This window comes from Trachypithecus francoisi, unplaced genomic scaffold, assembly GCF_009764315.1.
Source record: "Trachypithecus francoisi isolate TF-2019V2 unplaced genomic scaffold, Tfra_2.0 Lachesis_group6, whole genome shotgun sequence".
In the NCBI taxonomy this organism is placed as follows: Eukaryota; Metazoa; Chordata; class Mammalia; order Primates; family Cercopithecidae; genus Trachypithecus; species Trachypithecus francoisi.
Window position 1 is genome coordinate 61,761,799 of NW_022681471.1, and position 24,234 is coordinate 61,786,032.

The 24,234-nt window shown below is 40.1% G+C and overlaps 1 protein-coding gene and 1 pseudogene across 1 annotated transcript in view; one reads left to right on the forward strand and one right to left on the reverse strand.

Annotated features, from left to right (window-relative positions):
- Positions 1-23,846, reverse strand: part of SH3BGRL (SH3 domain binding glutamate rich protein like) — a 110,922-nt gene extending 87,076 nt beyond the window's left edge. The window contains exon 1 of the mRNA XM_033201707.1: positions 23,352-23,846. Within this exon, the coding sequence (XP_033057598.1) occupies positions 23,352-23,396 (45 nt within the window). The 5' untranslated portion in view covers positions 23,397-23,846. The remainder of the gene's footprint in view (positions 1-23,351) is intronic.
- LOC117078211 lies at positions 1,240-1,629 on the forward strand (annotated as a pseudogene).
- Positions 23,847-24,234: the final 388 nt, after the last annotated feature.

Consider the following 24,234-nt stretch of genomic DNA (forward strand, 5'->3'; position numbering starts at 1 on the left):
TGTAAAGTATTAGATCAGTTACACTTTCTTATGACTAAAATAATCCATCCCATAGCCAGAAGTCGAAGTGTAAAAAGCAATATGTTCTTTCCTATTCTGTGAAGAAAGACATTTGTAGCCTGATGGGGATGACATTGAATCTATAAATTACCTTGGGTAGTATGGCCATTTTCACGATATTGATTCTTCTTATCCATGAGCATAGAATGTTCTTTCATATGTCTGTATCCTCTTTTATTTCATTGAGCAGTGGTTTGTAGTTCTCCTTGAAGAGGTCCTTGACATCCTTGTAAGTTGGATTCCTAGGTATTTTATTCTCTTTGAAGCAATTGTGAATGGGAGTTCATTCATGATTTGGCTCTGTGTCTGTTATTGGTTTATGAGAATGCTTGTGATTTTTGCACATTGATTTTGTATCCTGAGACTCTGCTGAAGTTGCTTATCAGCTTAAGGAGATTTTGGGCTGAGACTATGGGATTTTCTAAATATACAATCATGTTATCTGCAAACAGGGACAATTTGACTTCCTCTTTTTCTAATTGAGTACCCTTTATTTCTTTCTCCTGCCTGATTGCCCTGGCCAGAACTTCCAACCCTATGTTGAATAGGAGTGGTGAGAGAGGGCATCCTTTTCTTGTGCCCATTTTCACAGGGAATGCTTCCAGTTTTTGCCCATGCAGTATGATATTGGCTGTGGGTTTGTCATAAATAGCTCTTATTATTTTGAGATACATCCCCAAAATATCGAATTTATTGAGAGTTTTTAGCATGAAGCGTTGCTGAATTTTGTCAAAGGTCTTTTCTGCATCTATTGAGATAATCATGTGGTTTTTGTCTTTGGTTCTGTTTACATGCTGGATTACGTTTATTGATTTGCATATGCTGAACCAGCCTTGCATCCCAGGGATGAAGCCCACTTGATTATGGTGGATAAGCTTTTTGATATGTTGCTGGATTCGGTTTGTCAGTATTTTATTGAGGATTTTTGCATCGATGTTCATCAGGGATATTGGTCTAAAATTCTCCTTTTTTGTTGTGTCTCTGCCAGGCTTTGGTATCAGGATGATGTTGGCCTCATAAAATGAGTTAGGGAGGATTCCCTCTTTTTCTATTGATTGGAATAGTTTCAGAAAGAATGGTACCAGCTCCTCCTTGTACCTCTGGTGGAATTCAGCTATAAATCCGTCTGGCCCTGGACTTTTTTTTGGTTGGTAGGGACGCTGTCTGCAGGCACTCAGAATGGTCCAGCATTTGATATACTGATGTAGGCTTTCCTACAATACAGCTTCTAACAAAAGCAGGCTGTTGTGAATCCCTGGTAATAGAATTGTTTACCTTTTTACCAAGAAGGTTGGGAAAGCACCAAAATCTGCATGTGGTGTGTGCCCAGGCAGACTTTGAGGGGTTCGTGCTGTAAGACCTAAAGTTCTTATGAGAATGTCCAAAACAAAGAAACATATTAGCAGGGCCTATGGTGGTTCCATGTGTGCTGAATGTGTTCGTGATAGGATCAAGCGTGCTTTCCTTATCAAGCAGAAAGTCACTGTGAAAGTGTTGAAGGCACAAGCACAGAGTCACAAAGCTAAATAAAAAAATGAAACTTTTTTGAGTAATAAAAATGAAAAGACAAAACAAAAAAAGAATAAGGGGGGAGACCACCCCTCATATTCTCTTATGCCCAATTTCTGCCTCCAAAGAAAGAAAAGGTAAAAATTAAAAGGCAGAAACAAAATCCACAAGCAGACAACCTGGCGCCACACCCTGGACCTGGTAGTTAAAAATCAACCCCTGACCTAATCGGTTATGTTATCTATAGATTATAGACAGTGTATCGAAAAGCACTGTGAAAATCTCTATCCTATTTTGTTCTGATCTAATTACTGGTGCATGCAGCCCCCAGTCATGTACCCCTTGCTTGTTCAATTGATCACGATCCTCTCACACACACCCCCTTAGAGGTGTGAGCCCTTAAAAGGGACAGGAATTGCTTACTTGGGGAGCTCGGTTCTTGAGACAGGAGACTTGCTGATGTCCCTGGCCGAATAAATCCCTTCTTTCTTTAACTCGGTATCTGAGGAGTTTTGTCTGTGGCTCCTCCTGCTACATTTCTTGTTTCCCTGACTGGGAAGTGAGGTGATTGGCAGATGGTCGAGGCAGCTCCTTAGGCAGCTTAAGCCTGCCCTGTGGAACATCCTTGCGGGGGACTCCGACCAGCCTGAGCATTGCGGATCCTGAGAGCGCTCCTGGGTAGGCATTTGCCCTGGTGGGGCGCCTCACCAGAGCAGTGTGTGGCAGGCCCCTGTGGAGGATCAACGCAGTGGCTGAACACTGGGAAGGAACTGGTACTGGGAGTCTGGACATCTGAAATTTGGTAAGACTAGTCTTGAGAACTTGCCCACTCCATTTCAGTGGAAGCGTGGCCTGATCACCCAGGGCGTGCCTCTATTGGCACTTTGGTTTGGTTTTGATTTTGGTTTTGCCTTGGTTTGAATTGCTTGACAGGACTGGTCTTGGGAACATGCCCACTCCATTTGAGTGAAAGCCTGGCCTGATCACCCACAGCGTGCCTTTATCGGCACCTTGGTTTTCGTTTTGGTTTTGATCTGGTTTAAATTGCTTGACAGGATTGGTCTTGGGAACTTGCCTACTCCATTTGAGTGGAAGCATGGCCTGATCATCCACAGTGTGCCTGTACCAGCACTATGTTTTTTGTTTTTTACTTGACTTAGATTGCTTGATACTTTGGTTTTGGTTTTCACCTGGCTTAGATTTTTTGATACTCTGATTTTGGTTTTGATTTTGGTTTGGCGTAAACTGTAAAAGTGTGTGTGTGCCCTTTTACCTGTTCTTTGTTTTGTGGTGTGCGTGTGGTGTGAGCGTCGTGTTTTGTCTGGAGGAAACATGGGTCGGGCACAAAGTAAGCCCACCCCACTAGGAGCTATGTTGAAAAATTTCAGGCCGGGCGTGGTGGCTCAAGCCTGTAATCCCAGCACTTTGGGAGGCCAAGGCAGGCGGATCATGAGGTCAGGAGATCAAGACCATCTTGGCTAACACGGTGAAACCCCGTCTCTACTAAAAAAAAATACAAAAAACTAGCCGGGCGAGGTGGCGGGCGCCTGTAGTCCCAGCTACTTGGGAGGCTGAGGCAGGAGAATGGCATAAACCCAGGAGGCGGAGCTTGCAGTGAGCTGAGATCTGGCCACCGCACTCCAGCCTGGGTGGCAGAGCGAGACTCTGTCTCAAAAAAAAAAAAAAAAGAAAAAGAAAAATTTCAAAAAGTGATTTAAGGGAGACTATGGAGTCACCATGACACCAGGAAAACTTAGAACTTTGTGTGAGATAGACTGGCCAGCATTGGAGGTGGGTTGGCCGTCAGAAGGAAGCCTGGACAGGTTGCTTGTCTCGAAGGTATGGCACAGGGTAACCTGTAAGCCAGGGTACCTGGATCAGTTCCCATATATAGACTCTTGGTTACAGCTGGTTTTGGAACCCCACAGTGGTTATGAGGACAGGCAGCAGCAGTACTAGTAGCAAAGGGACAGTTAGTTAAGGAAGGTCCTCGCTCCACCGCCGAGGGAAGTTAGCACCAAAAGTCCTGTCCGACCCAACACCAGAAGAATCATGGCAGGAACTGGTACCAGCAATATCCCCTCCTTATCAGGAGGAATGGCTCCCCACCCCGAACCTACAGCACCTCCACCTCCACCAGATGACCACACCCCTAGACCACGCAGAGTAGACAAGAGAGGAAGTGAAGCCACGGGAGAAGCTCCTCCCTTGGAAGCTCACTTATGGCCCAAGACTGGAATCCAAATGCCCCTGAAAGAGCAGCTATATACTGGAGTAGATGAGGATGGACATATGGTGGAAAGGCGTGTATCAACCTTTCACCTCTGCTGATCTCCTCAATTGGAAAAATAATACTCCATCTTACACTGAAAAGCCTCAAGCTTTAATTGACTTGCTCCAAACTATTATACAGACTCATAATCCTACTTGGACTGATTGCCACCAGCTGCTCATGTGCCTCTTTAATACAGATGAAAGGCTAAGGGTGCTCTAGGCGGCAACTAAGTGGCTAGAGGAGCACGTCCCAGCCGATTACCAAAATCCCCAAGAATATATAAGAATTCAACTGCCAGGAATAGACCCCCAATGGGACCCGAACGAGGGACCAGACATGGAGAGGCTAAGACGGTACCGTGAGGTATTAATAGAAGGTCTAAAGAAAGGGGTTCAAAAGGTTAAAAATGTAAATAAAGTCTCTGAGGTCATCCACGGAAAAGAGGAGAGTCCAGCACAATTCTATGAAAGACTGTGTGAGGCATATCGTATGTACACTCCTTTTGATACAGATAGCCCTGAAAATCCGCGCATGACTAACATGGCCTTAGTTAGTCAAAGCACAGAAGATATCAGGAGAAAATTGCAGAAACAGGCTGGGTTTGTAGGTATTAATACCTCACAGTTACTGGAAATAGACAGTCAAGTGTTTGTGAATAGAGATGCAACAAGTCACAGAGAAAGTCGTAAGGAAGGTGAATGCCAGGCTAGGTGAAATACCGACTTACTGGCCGCGGCCATTAAGGGATTCCCCTGAAAGGAGAGGGGAAGGGGGGTTCAGGGAAGAATACCCAGTCTAATTGCCCATGCTTGCAACGTAATCAATGCGCCCATTGAAAGGAAATAGAGCATTGGAAAGATAAGTGTCCCCAGCTGAAGCAAAAGCAAGGTGGTTCAGAGCAAAAGACCTCAGATAAAGACGAGGGAGCTTTGTTCAATCTGGTTGAAGGGTTATTGGACGGAAGGGGACCGGGCTCAAGTGCCCCCAAGGAGTCCACAATCAGGATTACAATTGGGGGCAAGGACATTAAGTTTTTGGTCAATACTGGTGCTGAACACTCAGTAGTGACCACCCTGGTCGCTCCCTTATCCAAGAAAACCATTGATATAAACAGAGCAACAGGAATTTCCACTAAGCAGGTTTTCTGCCTACCACGGACCTGCTCGGTGGGGGGACATGAGATAGTTCACCAGTTCTTGTACATGCCTGGCTGTCCCTTGCTCTTGCTGGGAAGAGACTTGCTTTAGCAAGTTGACAGCCACCATCTCCTTTACAAAACAGGGCTCTTTACAGCTAAAGTTACTAGGAACAGGAGTTGTCATGGCCCTTACAGTCCTCCAGGAAGAAGAATGGAGAGTTTTTCTAACCAAGCCAGGCCAAGAGATAAAACCAGCTCTAGCTAAGTGATGGCCCCAAGTATGGGCAGAGGATAATCCTCCGGGACTGGCCATCAACCAAGCCCCCGTACTCATAGAAGTTAAGCCTGGGCCACAGCCAATTAGACAAAAGCAGTATCCGGTTCCCAGAGAAGCTCTCGAAGGAATCCAGGTTCATCTCAGGTGCTTGAAAGCCTGTAGAATTATAGTTCGTTGCCAGTCTCCATGGAACACCCCTCTCCTGCCTGTTCCTAAGCCAGGGATCAAGGATTACCGACCAGTACAGGACTTGCGCTTGGTCAACCAAGCTACAGTGACTCTGCACCCAACAGTTCCTAACCCTTACACATTGTTAGGGCTGCTGCCGGCAAAGGACAGCTGCTTTACATGTCTGGACTTAAAAGATGCCTTCTTTAGCATCAGAATAGCTCCTGAGAGCCAGAAGCTGTTTGTCTTTCAGTGGAAAGATCCGCAATCAGGTGTCACTACTCAGTACACTTGGACCCGGCTTCCCCAAGGTTTCAAGAACTCCCCTACTATCTTCAGGGAGGCCCTGGCTCGAGACCTGCAAAAGTTTCCTGCTAAAGACCTAGGCTGTGTCTTGCTCCTGTACGTGGACGACCTTCTGCTGGGACACTCCACAGCAGTCGGGTGCACAAAAGGGATTGATGCCCTGCTTCGGCACCTGGAGGACTGTGGGTATAAGGTGTCCAAGAAGAAAGCTCAGATCTGCAGACAGCAGGTATGCTAACTGGGATTCAGTATTCGGAAAGGAGAGTGCAGCCTGGGGTCAGAAAGAAAGCAGGTCATCTGCCACATACCGGAACCTAAACCATAAGGCAAGTAAGGGAATTCCTAGGAGCTGTGGGGTTTTGCAGATTATGGATTCCAAACTTTGCAGTATTAGCCAAACCTTTGTATGGGGTTACAAAGGGGGGTGATCGGGAGCCTTTTGAATGGGGGCCTCTACAACAGCAAGCCTTTTGTAAATTAAAGGAAAAACTTATGTTGGCCCCAGCCCTAGGACTACCAGATTTGACAAAGCCCTTTATACTCTATGTGTCAGAAAGAGAAAAAACGGCAGTTGGAGTTTTAACCCAGACTGTGGGGCCCTGGCCAAGGCCAGTGGCCTATCTCTCAAAACAACTAGACAAAGGCTGGCTCCCAGGTCTAAGGGACCTAGCAGCAATAGCCCGGTTAGCAGAAGAAGCAGATAAACTAACCCTTAGGCAAAACCTGAATATAAAGGTCCCCCCATGCTGTAGTAACTTTAATGATTACCAAAGGACATCATTGGTTAACAAATGCTAGATTAAACAAGTACCAAAGCCTGCTATGTGAAAATCCTCACATAACCACTGAAGTTTGCAACAACCTAAACCCCGCCACCTTGCTCCCGGTATCAGAGAGCCCCGTTGAACACAACTGTGTAAAGGTTTTGGACTCAGTTTATTCTAGCAGGCCCGAACTCTGAGACCATCCTTAAACATCAGTAGACTGTGAGTGGTACGTGGTAGGGAGCAGCTTCTCCAGCCCCTGCAAAGTGACTCTGAAGACGACGACAAGCCCTGCTCCAGTCACACCTGGAAGCTGACTGGTCCACACAAGGCTGAAGCATGAGGAAACTCATTGCAGGGCTCATTTACCTTAAAATTTGGACTTTTACAGTAAGGACTTCAACTGACCTTCCTCAGACTGAGGACTGTTCCCAGTGTATACATCAAGTCACTGACGTAGGACAAAAGGTTGCTACGGTTCTATTATTTTACGGTTATTATAAGTTTACTGGAACTCTAAAAAGAATTTGTTTGTATAATGCTATTCCATACAAGGTATGTAGCCCAGGAAATGACCACCCTGATGTGTGTTATGACCCATCTGAGCCTCCCATGACCACAGTTTTTAAAATAAGATTAAGGATTGAGGACTGGTGGGGGCTCATAAACGATACGAGTAAAGTGTTAGCAAAAACAGAAGAAAAAGGGGTTCTCAAACAAGTCACCTTAAATGCCTGTGCTGTCACTAATAGTAGTAAGTTAGGAATAAGGTGTGGTTCTCTTAATTAGAAAAGAGGCTATATGGCAGAAAATAAGTACATCTGTCATAAATCAGGACTGTGTGGAAATAAATGTAAATACTGGTCTTGTGTCATTTAGGCCACTTGGATAAAAAAAAAATGAAAAGGATCTAGTCCACCTTCAGAAAGGAAAAAAAACGGCCTTTCCTGTACTAGGGAATGTAAGGGACAATGTAACTGTCCTAAGGGACAATGTAACTCCTTAGAGCTAGTAATAACCAATCCCCTTGATCCTCTCTGGGAAAAAGAGGAGCGTGTGACCTTAGGAATCGACAGGGCCGGACTGGATCCTCGAGTAAATATCTTGGTTTGAGGAGAAGTTTACAAATGCTCTCCTGAGCCAGTGTTTCAAACTTTCTATGATGAACTAAATGTGCCAGTACCAGGAATTCCAGGAAAAACAAGAAATTTGCTTTTGCAATTAGCCGAGCATGTAGCCCAGTCTCTCAATGTCACTTCGTGTTATGTATGTGGAGGAACTGTACTAGTGGAGGAACTGTACTGGGAGACCAATGGCCATGGGAAGCCCGATAATTAGTACCTACAGACCCAGTTCCTGACGAATTCCTGGCTCAAAAGAATCACCCTGATAATTTCTGGGTCCTAAAAGCCTCAATTATTGGACAATATTGCATAGCTAGAGAAGGAAAATAATTCACTCATCCCGTAGGACAACTTAGATGTCTGAGATAGAAACTGTATAATGGTACCACAAAAACAGTCACTTGGTGGAGTTCAAATCACACAGAGAGAAATCCATTTAGTAAACTCCCAAAGTTGCAAACCGTGTGAACCCACCTGGAGTCCCACTGGGACTGGATAGCCCCCACTGGATTATACTGGATATGTGGGCATAGAGCTTATGCCAAATTACCTGACCAGTGGGCAGGTAGTTGTGTTATTGGTACTATTAAACCATCTTTCTTCCTACTGCCCATAAAAACAGGTGAACTCCTGGGCTTCCTTGTCTATGCTTCCTGCAAAAAAAGAAGCATAGCTATAGGAAATTGAAAAAATGATAAACGGCCCCCTGAGAGAATCATATAATATTATGGTCCTGCTACTTGGGCACAAGACGGTTCGTGGGGATACTGGACCCCCATTTACATAATCAACCGAATCATACGGTTACAAGTTGTCTTAAAAATAATCACTAATAAAACCGGCAGAGCCTTGACTATTCTGGCCCGGCAAGAAACTCAGATGAGAAATGCTATCTATCAAAATAGATTAGCTCTCGACTACTTGCTAGCAGTTGAAAGAGAGGTCTGTAGGAAATTTAACCTTACTAATTGCTGCCTACACATAGATAATCAAGGGCAAGTAGTTGAAGACATAGTTAGAGATATGACAAAACTGGCCTATGTGCTCGTGCAAGTGTGGCATGGATTTGATCCTGGGGCCATGTTTGGAAAATGGTTCCCAGCACTAGGAGGAATTAAAACTCTTATAATAAGAGTTATAATAGTAATAGAAACCTGCTTACTGCTCCCTTGTTTGCTACCTGTACTTCTTCATATGATAAAAAACTTCATCACTACCTTAGTTCACCAAAATGCTTCAGCACAAGCATACTATATGAATCACTATCGATCTGTCTTGCAAGAAGACATGGGTAGCAAAAATGAAAGTGAAAACTCCCACTACTGAGTGAGAGTCTCAAGTGGGGCAGGGAATAAGGGAGGAGACCACCCCTCATACTGTCTTATGCCCAATTTCTGCCTCCAAAGAAAGAAAAAGTAAAAACTAAACGGCAGAAATGAAATCCACAAGCAGACAGCCCAGTGCCACACCCTGGGCCTGGTAGTTAAAGATCAACGCCTGACCTAATCGGTTATGTTATCTATAGATTACAGACATTGTATAGAAAAGCACTGTGAAAATCCCTATCTTATTTTGTTCCAATCTAACTACCGGTGCATGCAGCTCCCAGTCACATACCCCCTGCTAGCTCAATCGATCACGACCCTCTCACGCACAACCCCTTAGAGTTGTAAGCCCTTAAAAGGGACAGGAATTGCTCACTTGGGGAGCTTGGCTCTTGAGACAGGAGTCTAGCCGATGCCCCGGCCGAATAAACCCCTTCCTTCTTTAACTCGGTGTCTGAGGAGTTTTGTCTGCAGCTCTTCCTGCTACATTTCTGTGGCTCCCCACAGATCTCCTCTTTTGGTTTCTGGGCCAGGTGCACGAATGGCTTTGCAGGGAAGAGTGCCAGTCCCTTTCAGGCTGTTCAAGTCAGAGTCATTGAGGACGGAGAAGAATGAGTCAGATACAAGTTCCAATTTATCTTTATGGGTTTCATTTTCTCCTGCAGGTTCTAGTTTGCCCTTGCTCAGCTCTACTTCAAATCCAGCTTTTCTTCCCAGTTGCCAGCTCTGCTAACCTATGATGACTTTAGCTCCATACCGGATGTGAAGGCAACTGTAAAGCTCCCACAACTGTGCAAGGTCTAAAACTGAAAATAAATCCATTATTCCATATTACCATAGTAGTTCTGCTTCTCTAAGTGATAGGGGTTCCAATAAATCTTTCCTATTCAGAATACATACTTGGTTACAAATATTCTTTTGTGCATGCCTTTCTTTTTTAAAATTTATGATATTTTCAAATGAAATAGTACTAATGTACTGAGCCTAAGTATGTTATTTCATTCTCCCTTGTTTTGGGGATAGGGACTTGGAATATGCTCTTTCACACAATTCCTCTCAAAACTGGTAAGCTGAGGAATTGGGAGTCTGCTCCATAACCAGAGAATGCAGAAAAACTAACAATTAATTTGAACTTCAGTGTAATAATGAGTTAAAAACTACCTGAGTGAATTAGCTGTTTCTTTGAAATATGTCTTAATGTGACACTTGGAAAGTTATCACACTCATGATGAAATCTAAATATTAAAATGTTGATAACAGGCTGGGTATGGTGGGAAAAAAAAGCAATATGTTCTAAAGAATCAAATTGATCTTTACTAAATTTAAGCAAATAAATGGTGGTAATAAAAATTGTCCAGTTGTTCTTCATACATTATGTGAAAATTTTGGCCGGGCGCGGTGGCTCAAGCCTGTAATCCCAGCACTTTGGGAGGCCGAGACGGGCGGATCACGAGGTCAGGAGATCGAGACCATCCTGGCTAACACGGTGAAACCCCGTCTCTACTAAAAAATACAAAAAACTAGCCGGGCGAGGTGGTGGGCGCCTGTAGTCCCAGCTACTCGGGAGGCTGAGGCAGGAGAATGGCATAAACCCGGGAGGCGGAGCTTGCAGTGAGCTGAGATCCGGCCACTGCACTCCAGCCTGGGTGACAGAGCGAGACTCCGTCTCAAAAAAAAAAAAAAAAAAGAAAAGAAACTTTTGACTTTGCTGCTTATTTTTTACAAGGGTAATTAAATGCTTTTGAAATAATATGCATTTGTCTGATAAAATTATTCACTGGGCATTCACAAGTAGAACAACAGAAAAATATTTATTTGCTATCATTCTTTCCTATCACAAATATTCATGTTCTCTCTCTGTCACAATTTCCAAATATTAATTGCTGAATATTCCATCCACCAGGCACTGAAGTAGATTAAAGTTGATTCTCTGGTGAAATTAAAGAATCAACAATGATGTGATAAATCTAGGCTGGGAAAACAGACAAACAGGATTTTTCTAGGAAAAATTCCAGTTCACTTAATTTTCTTCTTTTTTAATAACTCTGAAATAATATCATTTTATTTTAACTATTTTCAGCAATCTTCTTTTTCCTTTCCTCTCACCAAACTAGTCAAATGTTAGTCTACATACTCATCTCTTCCTCATTATTTGTTCCATTTCTTAACCTTTCCCAATCAGGCTGTTGTTTTCACCAATCTACTGAAACCGCTTTTCTCCAAGGTCACTAATAATTTCCTTATTTTGAATTCAGTGACCTTTTATCAGTTTTCACAATTCCTGTATGGAACTAACAAACAATGTTCATTCTCCTTGAAAATTCTTCTCTACCATGGTTTCTATTACAAGATGCTACTCTGATCTTCCTAATGAATCCACCTGTTTCCTGCTGTTCCTGTTTCTTTCATCTCCTCTGAAATGTGAACATTCAGGAAAGTCCTGTCCTTGGTTTGAGCTCTCTTCTCGTCTCATGCCATAATTCCTTTCTCCTAGTGAGCTCATTCTTTTCCACAGTTTGAAGTAGCACCTATACATGAATGACTGCCATATCTACTCTCCATCCACCATCTTTCCCAAACTCTAATCACACGTTTCCAACTAGCAACTGCAAATCTCCACTTGGGTGGCCTGTTTTGCACTTGAATTTCAACAGGTCATCCACTCATATGTGAACAAATATTTATTTAGAAACTTAACAATTTATAATTATATTCTGTGTAATAAGAAGTGAAAGGGGTAGATGATAAGTTGCTACTCATCACTTTGTTGAATTTTGAAATAGCACTACTATTCTACAGTAGAGTTCTACAAAGTATTTTTAACTTTTGATGGGTCCATTAATAATGAGGAGGAAAGTTAAAAAATAAACTGTAAAAATATTGACCTTGCCTCAAAATCTGTTCATTAGGTTCAGAAATCTGCCTTATATGACTTGAAGCAGTTGCTAAGAGGCAATTGCTAAAGCTTAAGAAAATATTTTGAAAAAATGGATAATGCTATTATATGCAACATGCCATCTATCTTTTTACCATATGCTTTTACATAGAATAATGACTCATCATTAATCATATGAAATAAAAAGTTCTATATATTTTTACTAAAACTTACACAAATTAATGTCCACCATTCCAACTTCAAATATCTGAAGAAATTGTATGACATCAAGTGGTGGTTCTTTGTGAAGGTGTGGATGTAGAATTCGGTCATGATTACCTCAATCACTGAGAGATAGTCAACTATTTTTCCTTATAACTGCTTTTGGAGAAATCCATGTTTTGACAATCCAGGTTTCAAATTTCTTTTTTTTTCTTCCCCCAAATCTCTTCTCCTATATGAGTTGTTGCACAAGATGGAATCTCAATTTTTGTGCTAATAGCTCCTTTTGCAGCATTCTTCACATATTTTAAGAATATAATGTTTATGCACTGTATTGTTAGTTTTATACTTTAACCAAAAAGTACAATTATAAGACTTCCTACTCAACCACATTATGAAATGAAAAAAGAAATCAATTCAATCTCTGTAAATGAATAATTTTCAAAAAGTAATTAGACATTGATTTACAGTAAATCCACTTGGACATGTAGACATAATTTTGACAAGATCATATTAGATGCTTTGAGTTTTCATGAAACCTAGAGTGACTGACTTTGGAAAGTACACACATGGTGTGTGTCTGGTGGGACCTGTCCCAAGCAGTCCCTGACATTTGGGCAGCATAAGAATCCCCTGGGATGTGTATTTTACTTCTCGAGTTCAACTCTTGGGTAGAGTCAGATTAAATCCTAAGTGAGACATGCACTCTTCTCTTAAGCTCCCCATACAGAGCCTAATCATAGCCACACAATTTCTAATTGGATGTAAACACACACTAACAAAACTCGTTCTTCAACTTTAACTTAAAAATCTAATAAAAAATCCTAATCTGATCTGATGGGCAATCTGTAAATGTTTAGTCCCATTTTTTTCACAATATTTTTTACTTGCCTTTCAATATCCTCTTTTCCAAAAAAAAAAAAAAAAAAAAAAAAAATTTGCATGAATTCAAAGTTGGGCATAAAATTTTCCTTACTTTGGATCTTGTCACACTTCCATTTTGCTCACTTTAAAACTCACCAGGTGTTTGTCTTGTTACTTGGCAAATTGTCTCATCACCACCACCAACCCTGATTGTCCCCTCAACATTGTTTAGAAAGTTTAAATTTAACATCTTTATTCTTTTTTTAAATTATTTTTTATTTTTTGTAGACACAGGGTCTTGCTTTGTTCCCCAAGCTGGTCTCAAATGCCTAGCCTCCAATGATCGTCCCCGTTGGGCCTCCCAAAGTACTGGGATTACAGACATGAGCCATTGTGCCAGGCCTACCTTTACTCTTAAGTTTTAAGTAGAAATTCACTGAAAATACGTCACCTCAACTACTGCATCTTTTGAGAAATTAAAACTATTTACCTGAATCACATGACCAATTGTTTTTTCTGAAAGTGTGAGATCAGATTTCATCATTTTTAGTAATGAATTTCCAATAACACTTTGTATTAGAGTTCTCTTAGAGGGACAGAAGTAGTAGGATATATGTATATATACATATGGGGAGTTTATTAAGTATTAACTTACGTGATCACAAGGTTCCACAGTAATCTTTCTGTAAGCTGAGAAGCAAGGAGAGCCAGTCCAAGTCCCAAAACTGAAGAACTTAAAGTCCGATGTTCGAAGGCAGGAAGCATCCAACATGGTAGAAACATGGACTGGGAGGCTAAGCCTGTCTCTCTTTTTCACGTTTTTCTACCTGCTTTATATTTGCTGGAAGCCGATGAGATCGTGCCCATCAGATTTAGGGTGGATGTTAATCTCTTTTGGCAACACCCGCACAGACACTACCCAGGATTAATACTTTATATCCCTCAATCCAATCAAGTTGACAGTATTAACCATTACACACTTCTAGAAGCTTTCTTTCATGATACTCTTCTTTTCTTTTTTTTTTTTTTTTTTTTTTTTGACAGAGTCTCTCTGTCGCCCAGGCTGGAGTGCAGTGGCGAGATCTCGGCTCACTGCAAGCTCCGCCTCCCAGGTTCACGCCATTCTCCTGCCTCAGCCTCCCGAGTAGCTGGGACTACAGGCGCCCATCACCACGGCCCAGCATTTTTTTGTATTTTTAGTAGAAACGGGGTTTCACCGTGTTACCCAGGATGGTCTCGATCTCCTGACCTTGTGATCCGACCGCCTCAGCCTCCCAAAGTGCTGTGATTACAGACATGAGCCACCGCGCCTGGCCTACTCTTCATTTTAAGTTACTCATATTCAGTTTGTGAGAATGATGAGAGGCAAAGAAAGTTTTATGATCTACTCAAATCACACAGGCAATAGCCAATAAAACATATCTCACCCTTGCAGCTAAAAAAGCTTTAAAATCCCTTCAAAAAACAATTCATCTTATCTTCTTTTAATTAGATTGCAATAAAATGATTTTCTTAAATTGAGATTAAGGCACATGTTCTGCATTCTAACTAATAGTATATGCCGAGCTCTTATAACTTTGATTTTCTCCTCTGATAAACTCAAGTTCTCCACTTGATAACAGACCACCAGAATTATCCTTAGTATTTCTATAGACCACCTATTGCTATAGACCAATTAATTAAGAAGTTTTTTCATGGTTTTCCAAGTTCATCAGAAAAGAAGTATTACAATGACTTGTAAATCAGTTTCAGAGCTGCATTCAGAGTGGGTAATTAGTGAATATCCTCAAGTAGGCAGAATAGCATAGGGCTTCAGATGAGGGGCCCTGGAATCAGACAAACCTGGGGGATGCTTTGCTAGCTCTGTGACCTTGCTAGGTCTCTGAGCCTCTCATCTTAAAAACAGAGCTAATAAGAGTACTGGCTTCACTGAGTTGTCAGAAAAATGAAATAATACATGTAAAGTTCTTACCGGTGTGCCTGACTCAATGAATCATAGTTCTTAATATTATTATCCACTAAAGCTGACAATTTGTATGAGAAATTAAAGTAAGATGATTGATCATATGCTTAATAAATTAAGTACTTGTATATGCTTGTGTTCCTTCTAAATCAAATTTGATATAACATACTGAAGAGAACGGTCTCCAATATCATACAACTACTATTAAATATATATTTACTCATAATTTTAACAGAAAAATATGCTACACTTATAATGAAACAACTGGCTGAAAGGTGATGGTGAAACAGACAACATTTTCTCATGTAGTAAATGTTACCTAAGATGAATATTCTCTGGTGTTTGAAAGGTGAAATTTTATTGTCTTGACTCATTTTTGGAAATCCCCAAGCAGAAAGGGTTGGCTCGACCCTAACTCTAGGATAGGTCTCATTCCAAAAAGGACTAAACCAAAGGGACAGAAATCAAAGACTAGAGTCTAAAACCAGAGTTTACAAGTTATAGCAGTACTGCCTTCCTGGTTAATTTAGATTTACAGAATCATAGAAACCACCTTTTAATTATGTTGGTCTATAGCCACATAACATGGAAGAGAATCAGTCATAAAAATTCGGTATGTAACACAGGCCAGCATAAGAAAGTACAGACAAATATTATTTTTAAGTGTGCCCTCGATTAATTCATTTGATTTTTTTTTAAAAAGAACTAAATGTAAAAGAACATGGTGCTACTATCCTCCCTACACCCAGCCTGCCCACCAATGCCAACTTTCATCTCACTCTCGAGTATGGGTTATGAATGAGGACACATTTGCCTACTTAGACATCATCCCCTCTTAAATGACAATTGTATTTAAAACTCATATTAACAGGATTTGTATGTAGTATCGACAATTTCTATTCAATAACTATATACAGAGGATGTGTAAATAACACAGTGTTTAGGAGTGAGTTCTGAAGTCCGAACAACCGGAGTTCTAATCACAGCCCTGCCATTTCTAGCTCTTCAGTCTTGACCAATGTACCTATGTTTCTGGATCTTAGAGATACCCCCTCCAATTAGATAAAATGAATATAATAGTAGTTATTACTATGTTAAAATGTTATTGTAAAGATAAATTAAATAAAATAATGTAGGTAAAGCCCTGGGCATCTTGCCTGACATATTCAATGCATAAATAACTGTTGTCTTTACTATTACTAAAGTCAAATCTTAGTGGCTGAGCTCAGTGGCTCACGTGTGTAATCCCAGCCCTTTGGAAGGTCAAGGAGGGTGGATCACTTTAGCTCAAGAGTTTGTGACCAGCCTGGGCAACATGGTGAAAAACCATCTCTACCAAAAATACAAAAGTTATCCGGGCCTGGTGGCGCATGTCTGTGGTCCCAGCTACTTGAGAGGCTGAAGCAGGAAGATCGCTTGAGCCTGGGAGGCAGAGATTGCAGTGAGCCAAGATCATGCCATCACACCACAGCCTGGGTGACAGAGTGAGAGTCTGTCTTAAAAAAAAAAAAAAAAAAAAATAGTTATGCTAACAAATGGGCAATACAGCAACAAAAAACCTAGCATCATTGAATACTTTAAATATACAGTCTTTGAATTTGTTATGATATTTTTAAACTTAAATTTGAATTTTTTGCCTGATGTTCTAGCAATCTGCAAGACTTCAAACAAACTAATAAACCAACATGCAAGACCTGGGCTAGAAACAAATCCCCTTGCTTAAAATTCTTCTCTGCAGCCCAAGTGTAAAAAGTCAACTTTGTCTTTCATATTAATCAAAACAGTTATCATAAATGAACTGCCTCGTCTCTCTAAATGTACTTTTGTTTAACCTTGGTCTGGATTGAAGAAAGTAATTAAAAACTGGGTTTAAAAGGCCTCCTAGTGGGCTGCAAAGTAGATCGGAAGGGAAACAGATGGTCAGGTAGTTAACCAACAGCTTCTCTCTTAATCTGTTTACTTTTATCAGTAAGAAATGAAATACAAAATTCAACCTTGATAATTCCATTAAAGCAGGAAATGTTTTTGTAAATGATACATGGTTAATTGCATAATATATATTTCATAAAAGATTTTAAAGATTAGCTACAGAGAACATTCAATCTGATTGATATTTGAGGTTTTATTTATTTTTTCCCTAGGCTAACCCTGGTGGAGGGTTTATTGATCAAAACCCTTCCTCAACAAAGTAACTAGTCTTTGTGCTAGAAATAAGTCCATTTTATCTTTCTCTTCTACCAAACAATGAATTTTTTTTTTTTTTTTTTGAGACGGCGTCTTGCTCCGTCAACCAGGTTGGAGTGCAATGGCACGATCTCGGCTCACTGCAACCTCTGCCTTCCGGGTTCACGCCATTCTCCTGCCTCAGTCTCCCAAGTAACTGGAACTACAGGTGCCCGCCACCACGCCCGACGATTATTATTATTATTACTTTTTTTTGTATTTTTAGTAGAGACAGGGTTTCACTATATTGGCCAGGCTGCTCTTGAACTCCTGACCTCGTGATCCACCTGGATCGGCCTCCCAAAGTGCTGGGATTACAGGCGTGAGCCACCGCACCTGGCCCAGATAATGAATCTTTTACTAAACTTTCACAATATATTCTTCCCTACAACCATTCAACATTAAGCATCTTTTTAAATGCCGAAGAATCACCATCACTGATCACTGATCAGCCTCTTTTTGGGCCAAATTCTTCCAATGTTTCTGTGAAATTTAGGAAATCGGCCATCAAATACTAAGCATCAATTTGAAAGCACTGATCTTGAGTCTTTGCATTTGCAATGTGAAAGCTGCCATTTTCCACTGTTAGGGACTTCCAAAAAGCATGTCCCAGTCATTTGGTGAACAGTTTCTAATTTTAGTCTTCTAAGTGAACGTTTTCTATGAACACCTTTAAACAACATTCAAACAAACTTTGGAAGATATGACAAAAATCTTTGCATACATAAAATCAATGTTTACTGTAAAAATACAGAGAAAGAGCAGCAAACCATTCTGCACCTAAAATACAATTATTTGAGAATCACATAATGCAGAACTGTGTCTTGCTCTTCTATATTATCCAGATGAAGAAAATACTGTGACTAGTGACTAATGATTACACAATCAAGAACGTTGTTTTATCTGTTGTTATAAATTGTGCAGAGTACAACCATAGAGGAAAATTATGTATATTAAATTATGGACAATCCAAGCTACAACCAGCTTCTGTTTTATCAGTTATATAAAATATATCAATTTTTTAAAGTTACTTCACAATAAAAACCCTAAGAAATCTATTTCCCACAATCTTAAAATTCCTAAACCAAGGCACAAATAGAATGCATAGATGCCATGAAATGGAGATCATTATGGGTCGTAGGGAAATAAGTATGGGGAAAAGCTACCAAACTAGTTAAAATTCTCCAAGCTATCATCACTCTAGCAATTCTCATCCTAGGCCAATGTTGATTTTTGTTTAAAAAAGTTATTGCAATCTATTAAGTTATATAGGCTCTGGGATTCCTGTTTTCCATTAAATGTAAATTTACAAGGCATTACAATTTCAAGAAACAAAACGTGGCATATACCTCTGTGTCACAGTGAGTTAAAACATGCATAAACAATTCTGAATAGGCAGAAATTATTTCATATAGACAGACAACTTGGAAGCTGCGTTCTTGTTAAATGGTTCCCATCAAACTAAACAGTATTAAGGCCTGAATTTTATACCTTGACCTATACCAGACCAGTTTAGGCTTTCCAATTGTGTAGGTCTTCTCTATCTTCTTGGCCTTGGGTGAACAGTCACTTACCCTTCTTACTGACATTCCCTTTCAGACATAATATCCCTCCTACACACTAGCTGCCCATTTCTCTATTCCCCTATATGTACATGCCGGGGCAACTCTTCTTCCACTTACAGGACTTACTTCCTCCCCTACCTCTTACCTCATGTTCAAATTTATCTCCTCATGCCTACTAGTTGCCATAAATCACTGGGAGGATGCATTTCTTTGTGGTTAAGTATATATTCTTTGGATTCAAACATCTTGCTTGAATTCAAGCTCTATGGCTTACTAACTGTGTAACCTTGAGAAAGTTATTTACTCTTTGAACCTGTATACTGTATTTCCGTCTCTGAAAAACAGAGATAATCATAGTGCTTAATTCAAAGGATTATTTTTTTAAAAAATGAGATAGTATCTGACATACTTAAGGGTTTCTACTGACTATCATTATTATGGTTACCATCAAGAAGTCCATTACTTTGGTCTGAGCAAAGATTTTTTGGGCAAAACCTGAAAAACAGGCAATGAAAGTAAAAATAGACCAATGGAGCTACATTAAGCTAAAAAGCTTCCGCACAGCAAGGAAACAATCAATAAAGTGAGGAGAAACCTAAAAATGGGAGGAAATATTTTCAAACTATCCATCTGACAAGAGATTAATATGTGGAATATATAAGGGAGTCAGTAGCAAAAAAGAAACCCACAAACAATCCAATTTTTTAAAATGGCAAATGATTTCAATAAACATTTCACAAAAGAAGACATACAAATTGCAAACAGGTATAAGAAAAACTGTTCGGCATCACTAACCATCAGGGAAATGCAAATCAAAACCATAATGAGATAACATCTCACTCCAATTAAAATGGCTATTACCAAAAAGATAACAAATGCTGGTAAGGGCACTGAGAAAGCGGAATACTAGTATACTTTTGGTGGGAATGTAAATTAGTACAGCTGCTATGGAAAACAGCACAAAGATTTGTCAAAAAAGCAAAAATAGAACTACCACATGATCTAGAGCTGCCATGGAAAACAGCATAGAGGTTCCTCAAAAAACAAAAATAGAACTACCACATGATTTAGCAATCTCACTTTTGGGTATATATCCAAATATCAGTATATCAAAGAAACATCTGCACTCCCATGTTTATTAAAGAACTATTCAAAATAACTATGATATGTGGCTAAATGTCCATCAATGCATGAATGAATAAAGGAAATGTGATATATATATATAATACATATAATATATATATACACACACAAAAAATAAAATATTATTCAGCCATAAAAAAAATGACATTCTGTTATTTGTGACAGCATGGATGAGCCTGGAGGACATTATTTTAAGTGAACTAAGACATAACACAGAAAGACAAAAGACACATCACACGTTCTCACCCAGGTGGGAGCTAAAAAAGTCGATCCCATGAAGATATTGAGTAGAATGGTGGTTACCAGAGGCTGAGAAGGGTAGGGGGAAAGAGGGATGAAGAGAGGTTGGTTAATGAGTAAAAAACTACAGTTAGATAGAAGGAATAAGATCCACTGTTCAATTGCACAATAGTGACTCTAGTTACCAATATAATTTACTGTATAGCTAGAAAAAAACAGCTAGAATATTTGGAATGTTCCCAACACAAATAAATGATAAATGTTTGCAGTAATGGATATCCTAATTACCCTAATTTGATCATCACACATTGTGTGCATGTATCAAAATATCATATGTTCCCCGTAAATATGCGCAATTATGATATATCAATAAAAATTAAAAATGGAATCCATTGCAAAGACCAACATACTTGTTTTCATTTCTAAACCTTTAAGAAGCAAGTGCTACTCTTCACTATGAGGTCACTTTTTTTAAACATTTTTATTTTATTTTATTTTATTTTTTATTTTTTTTTTTTTTTTTTTGAGACGGAGTCTCGCTCTGCCACCCAGGCTGGAGTGCAGTGGCCGGATCTCAGCTCACTGCAAGCTCCGCCTCCCGGGTTTATGCCATTCTCCTGCCTCAGCCTCCCGAGTAGCTGGGACTACAGGCGCCCGCCTCGTCGCTCGGCTAGTTTTTTTTTGTATTTTTAAGTAGAGACAGGGTTTCACCGTATTAGCCAGGATGGTCTCGATCTCCTGACCTCGTGATCCGCCCGTCTCGGCCTCCCAAAGTGCTGGGATTACAGGCTTGAGCCACCGCGCCTGGCCGACACATTTTTTTTTTTTAATAAGGCTATGAGGTACAAAGACTCTTGGGATATAGACAAAATAAGTTAACATTGTCTTGCCAATTATCACAGATCCAGATCCCCCACTCTGCCCAGTATAACCAGTATAACATCTATTATTGTTGTTTTTTTAATGACAATCAGTAGGAAGATTAAGAAACAGTCATTATATATTTATAAATTGCTACTACCAATCCAAAGCAAAGAAGCTTTTAACTGTTCTTCAGACAACTAAACTTAGTCACTTCAAATTGAAGTAACTCACTATCTGCAATTGTAGGGTTCCATCAGGATATTTGCTCAAAACTTTCTAACTTATGTATTAAAACAAACAGGGCATCAATCTTAAAGGAAAACTTTAGTACAGCAAACTGAAAAGTGCCTTTCTGAAGTAAATAATCACCACTCCATTCATGTTACAAAGAAGTACTCACTTTACACTGTTTTGGTATTATTTAAAAGTGTTGTAATATTATAATAAAGCAAGGATTTATTTTGGTATTATGAAGTAGAATTTTGATAACAGGTTCATATGAACTGTAATTACTACAGTAGATAAATTTCTAATTACCCATGATTAAAAAACTGAAATAAAATACAAATACCATAAACATCTGCCATTTGCATGGTCTTCAACAATAGAGTCCAACAAAGATGGGAACAATAGACACTGGAGACTACAGAGGAGGGAGGGAGGAAGGCAAAGGTTGTAAAATTACCTATTGGGTACTACGCTCACTACCAGGGTGAGAAGTTCAATGGTACCCCAAACCCTGCACGGTATACCCATGTATCAAACCTGCACATGTACCCTTGGATCTAAAATAAAAGTTGAAATCTAAAAAAAAAAAAAAAAAATGGAATCCAATAAAGGAAATAATAGAAGACAGCAGGCATTTCTAAGACTCTTGGAAACTTAAGACTTAACAAAGAGAGGTGCAGTTATTCTTACTTGAATAGAAATTCTGAAAGTAGTTTCTTCTTGAATCTACTTTTGAAGGAGGGGTAGAGGAAGGAGAAAGCAAAGGATAAATAACAGTATTGAAACTGTATGACTCCCAAAGCAAAACTAACTGCCTGATCTGTTCAGTCTCATTAGGGGTTTAACTAAAGGCATTAAGCTGGACTTTACAATTATTGGATTGAGTTGAGACTCTGAGCAACTCAAATTTTACTTTGAAGTATTAGACAATATGTATGGAAAATAATAAAGCAAGAGGCTCATAAAATGAGGTCCAAAGGCAATATAAAAGTTGTTCTTTTTTTCAACCTAAACTTGTTCAAAAAATGTAAGTTTAAATTTTCTGATATTCCAAAATTGCATAAACACATCCACACACGGTGGACAGAGAAGACAAAGTTCAAATATCAAGGTTCTTGTGATTTAACATAACCTCCAGTTCTATTCCACATCCTCTAAGGTGTAAATAAATAAGCCAAAAAATAAAAACACACAACAACCTGGATTAGCTCTGCTCTGCAGCTCAAGAAGAAGGAAGGGGTTCCTATATCCTACACCCTGAGCCCACACATCTGTTCTCGCCACTGTCTGCCTTTCTCTTGAGTTGTGAAAAGCAGAAGTACTTTCATTTATCATGAATATGCACTCGTCTTGCACCCCAGTTTATCATATTCTCCCGACAGCTGCTGAAAATTTGTTATTCTAAATTAAGAGTAAGTGAATCCATGAAGGAGAAAGTCCTATCATTTGAAGCAGCAGCCACTCAGCCTGGCACTACACAAGAAGCAACTGAGTTCTCAATATATTTGAAGCACTGAGGGAACTTTAAAAGTAAAATATTTTGAAAAAATAGAAAAAGTCAAAATAAGGGACAATATGGGGGGGAAGATTGAATCTCTTGTCATATTAAGTTAAAAAAAAATTACGTCATTGTTCCCAACTTCCCCTCCCAGTTTGTCTAGTTCTAACAGGCCTTTAAGCTCAAGTTAACCACTCTCTCTTCTACACACTCTCAAAATAACTCTATTACCAGGGTCTCACCCACCCAGAATAATCACAATGCCTCAGTAGGCCTCCACTCAAACCCCACCAGTTACAGCACGTGTACCCCCATCCTTTACAGAAGTGCACTCCTCCTTGCCTCAGTACTTAGGGCGTATTCATCAAATGTCTCACTCTTGAAACTCACCAGTGTGCGATTTTACTTGACTTCACGTAACCCTAAAGACCCTATAGCACCAACTCCCATCTCCCAAAACTTGGTAGCTTTCGTTTTCCTTCAAAGGAGAAATGTGCCCCCCAATGTCACGAAGCAAACAAAGCTGAACTCTATGGGAAAAAAAAAAAGAAAAATGAAATCGATGCAACAAAGGGAAAAAGGGGAAGGGGGTGGGGTGGGGGATGCATGAGTCTTCCGAAGGAGAAACTGCCAGAGGAACTTCTGCATTTTAATGGTTCTGGGGCAGCAGAGGACTGGTGTGTAGGAAAACAACAAAGGTGGACTCCCCACTCTCCTTACCGCCGTAGAGCCAGAAGAAGATGCAATATATACACGGATCACCATCCTGGGAACAGCGGCTGCGGTTGTTTGAGTCCTGAAAAGGGCTGTGGAGCAGCTGCAGCAATGGCTGGAATCCAGCTAGGGGCTGAAACAGCGGTTGGCAGAGAAGGGTGGGGGAAGGTGGAAGGGGAACTCGCCAGAGCCCCGCCTCCGCCTTTAGCAGCTTCCACCGGGCTCTCTAAGCGCTGCAGTTCCAGCCCAAAACCCCGGAAGGAACAGGCTGTTTGCATCAATTCTATTTTTTTTTTTTTTTTAAATAGGGAATCTCGAATAGCACCGCGAGATCTGTTGAAACATTGATTTTTGACGATTCCTTCCCTGAGAAGAGGGCGAGGAGAAGAAGAAAGAAAAAGGAGAACTGAATTGAATTAGATTAGCATGAAAGACCTTTTCACGCGGAGACTAAAAGTGCTGCGCATAACTTCCTGCTCAGAAATGTATGCAAATAAGAAGACAGATCCTGAAAGAGCAAGCTGTATGTTGAAAACTCATGTTCTCAAGCCTTCCGCATTTTGAGATTCCTATTATGTAGTGATTTTTCTGATCTTAGCTCGTTGTAGGAATTAGGCACTAAAGTACTGAGCAATGCCACAGAGTTTTGAAGGAAAGTTTCAGGTTTCCTTAAGCTCAGAAATGGCAGGATTGGTTTTCTTCTTGAATTTTGTGTTTTGTTAATTAGGGAACCCTGCTTCCGTGGGAATTTTCAGGAGGCCTGATTGGCAAGTTTAAGAATGAAGGAAAAAATTACAAAGAAAAAATTGAAAATATTGTGTAAAACGAAGGATAATTTTAGTTTTGTTTTGCTTTTTAACTGACTGAAGTAAGGTATTTGGGAGAACAT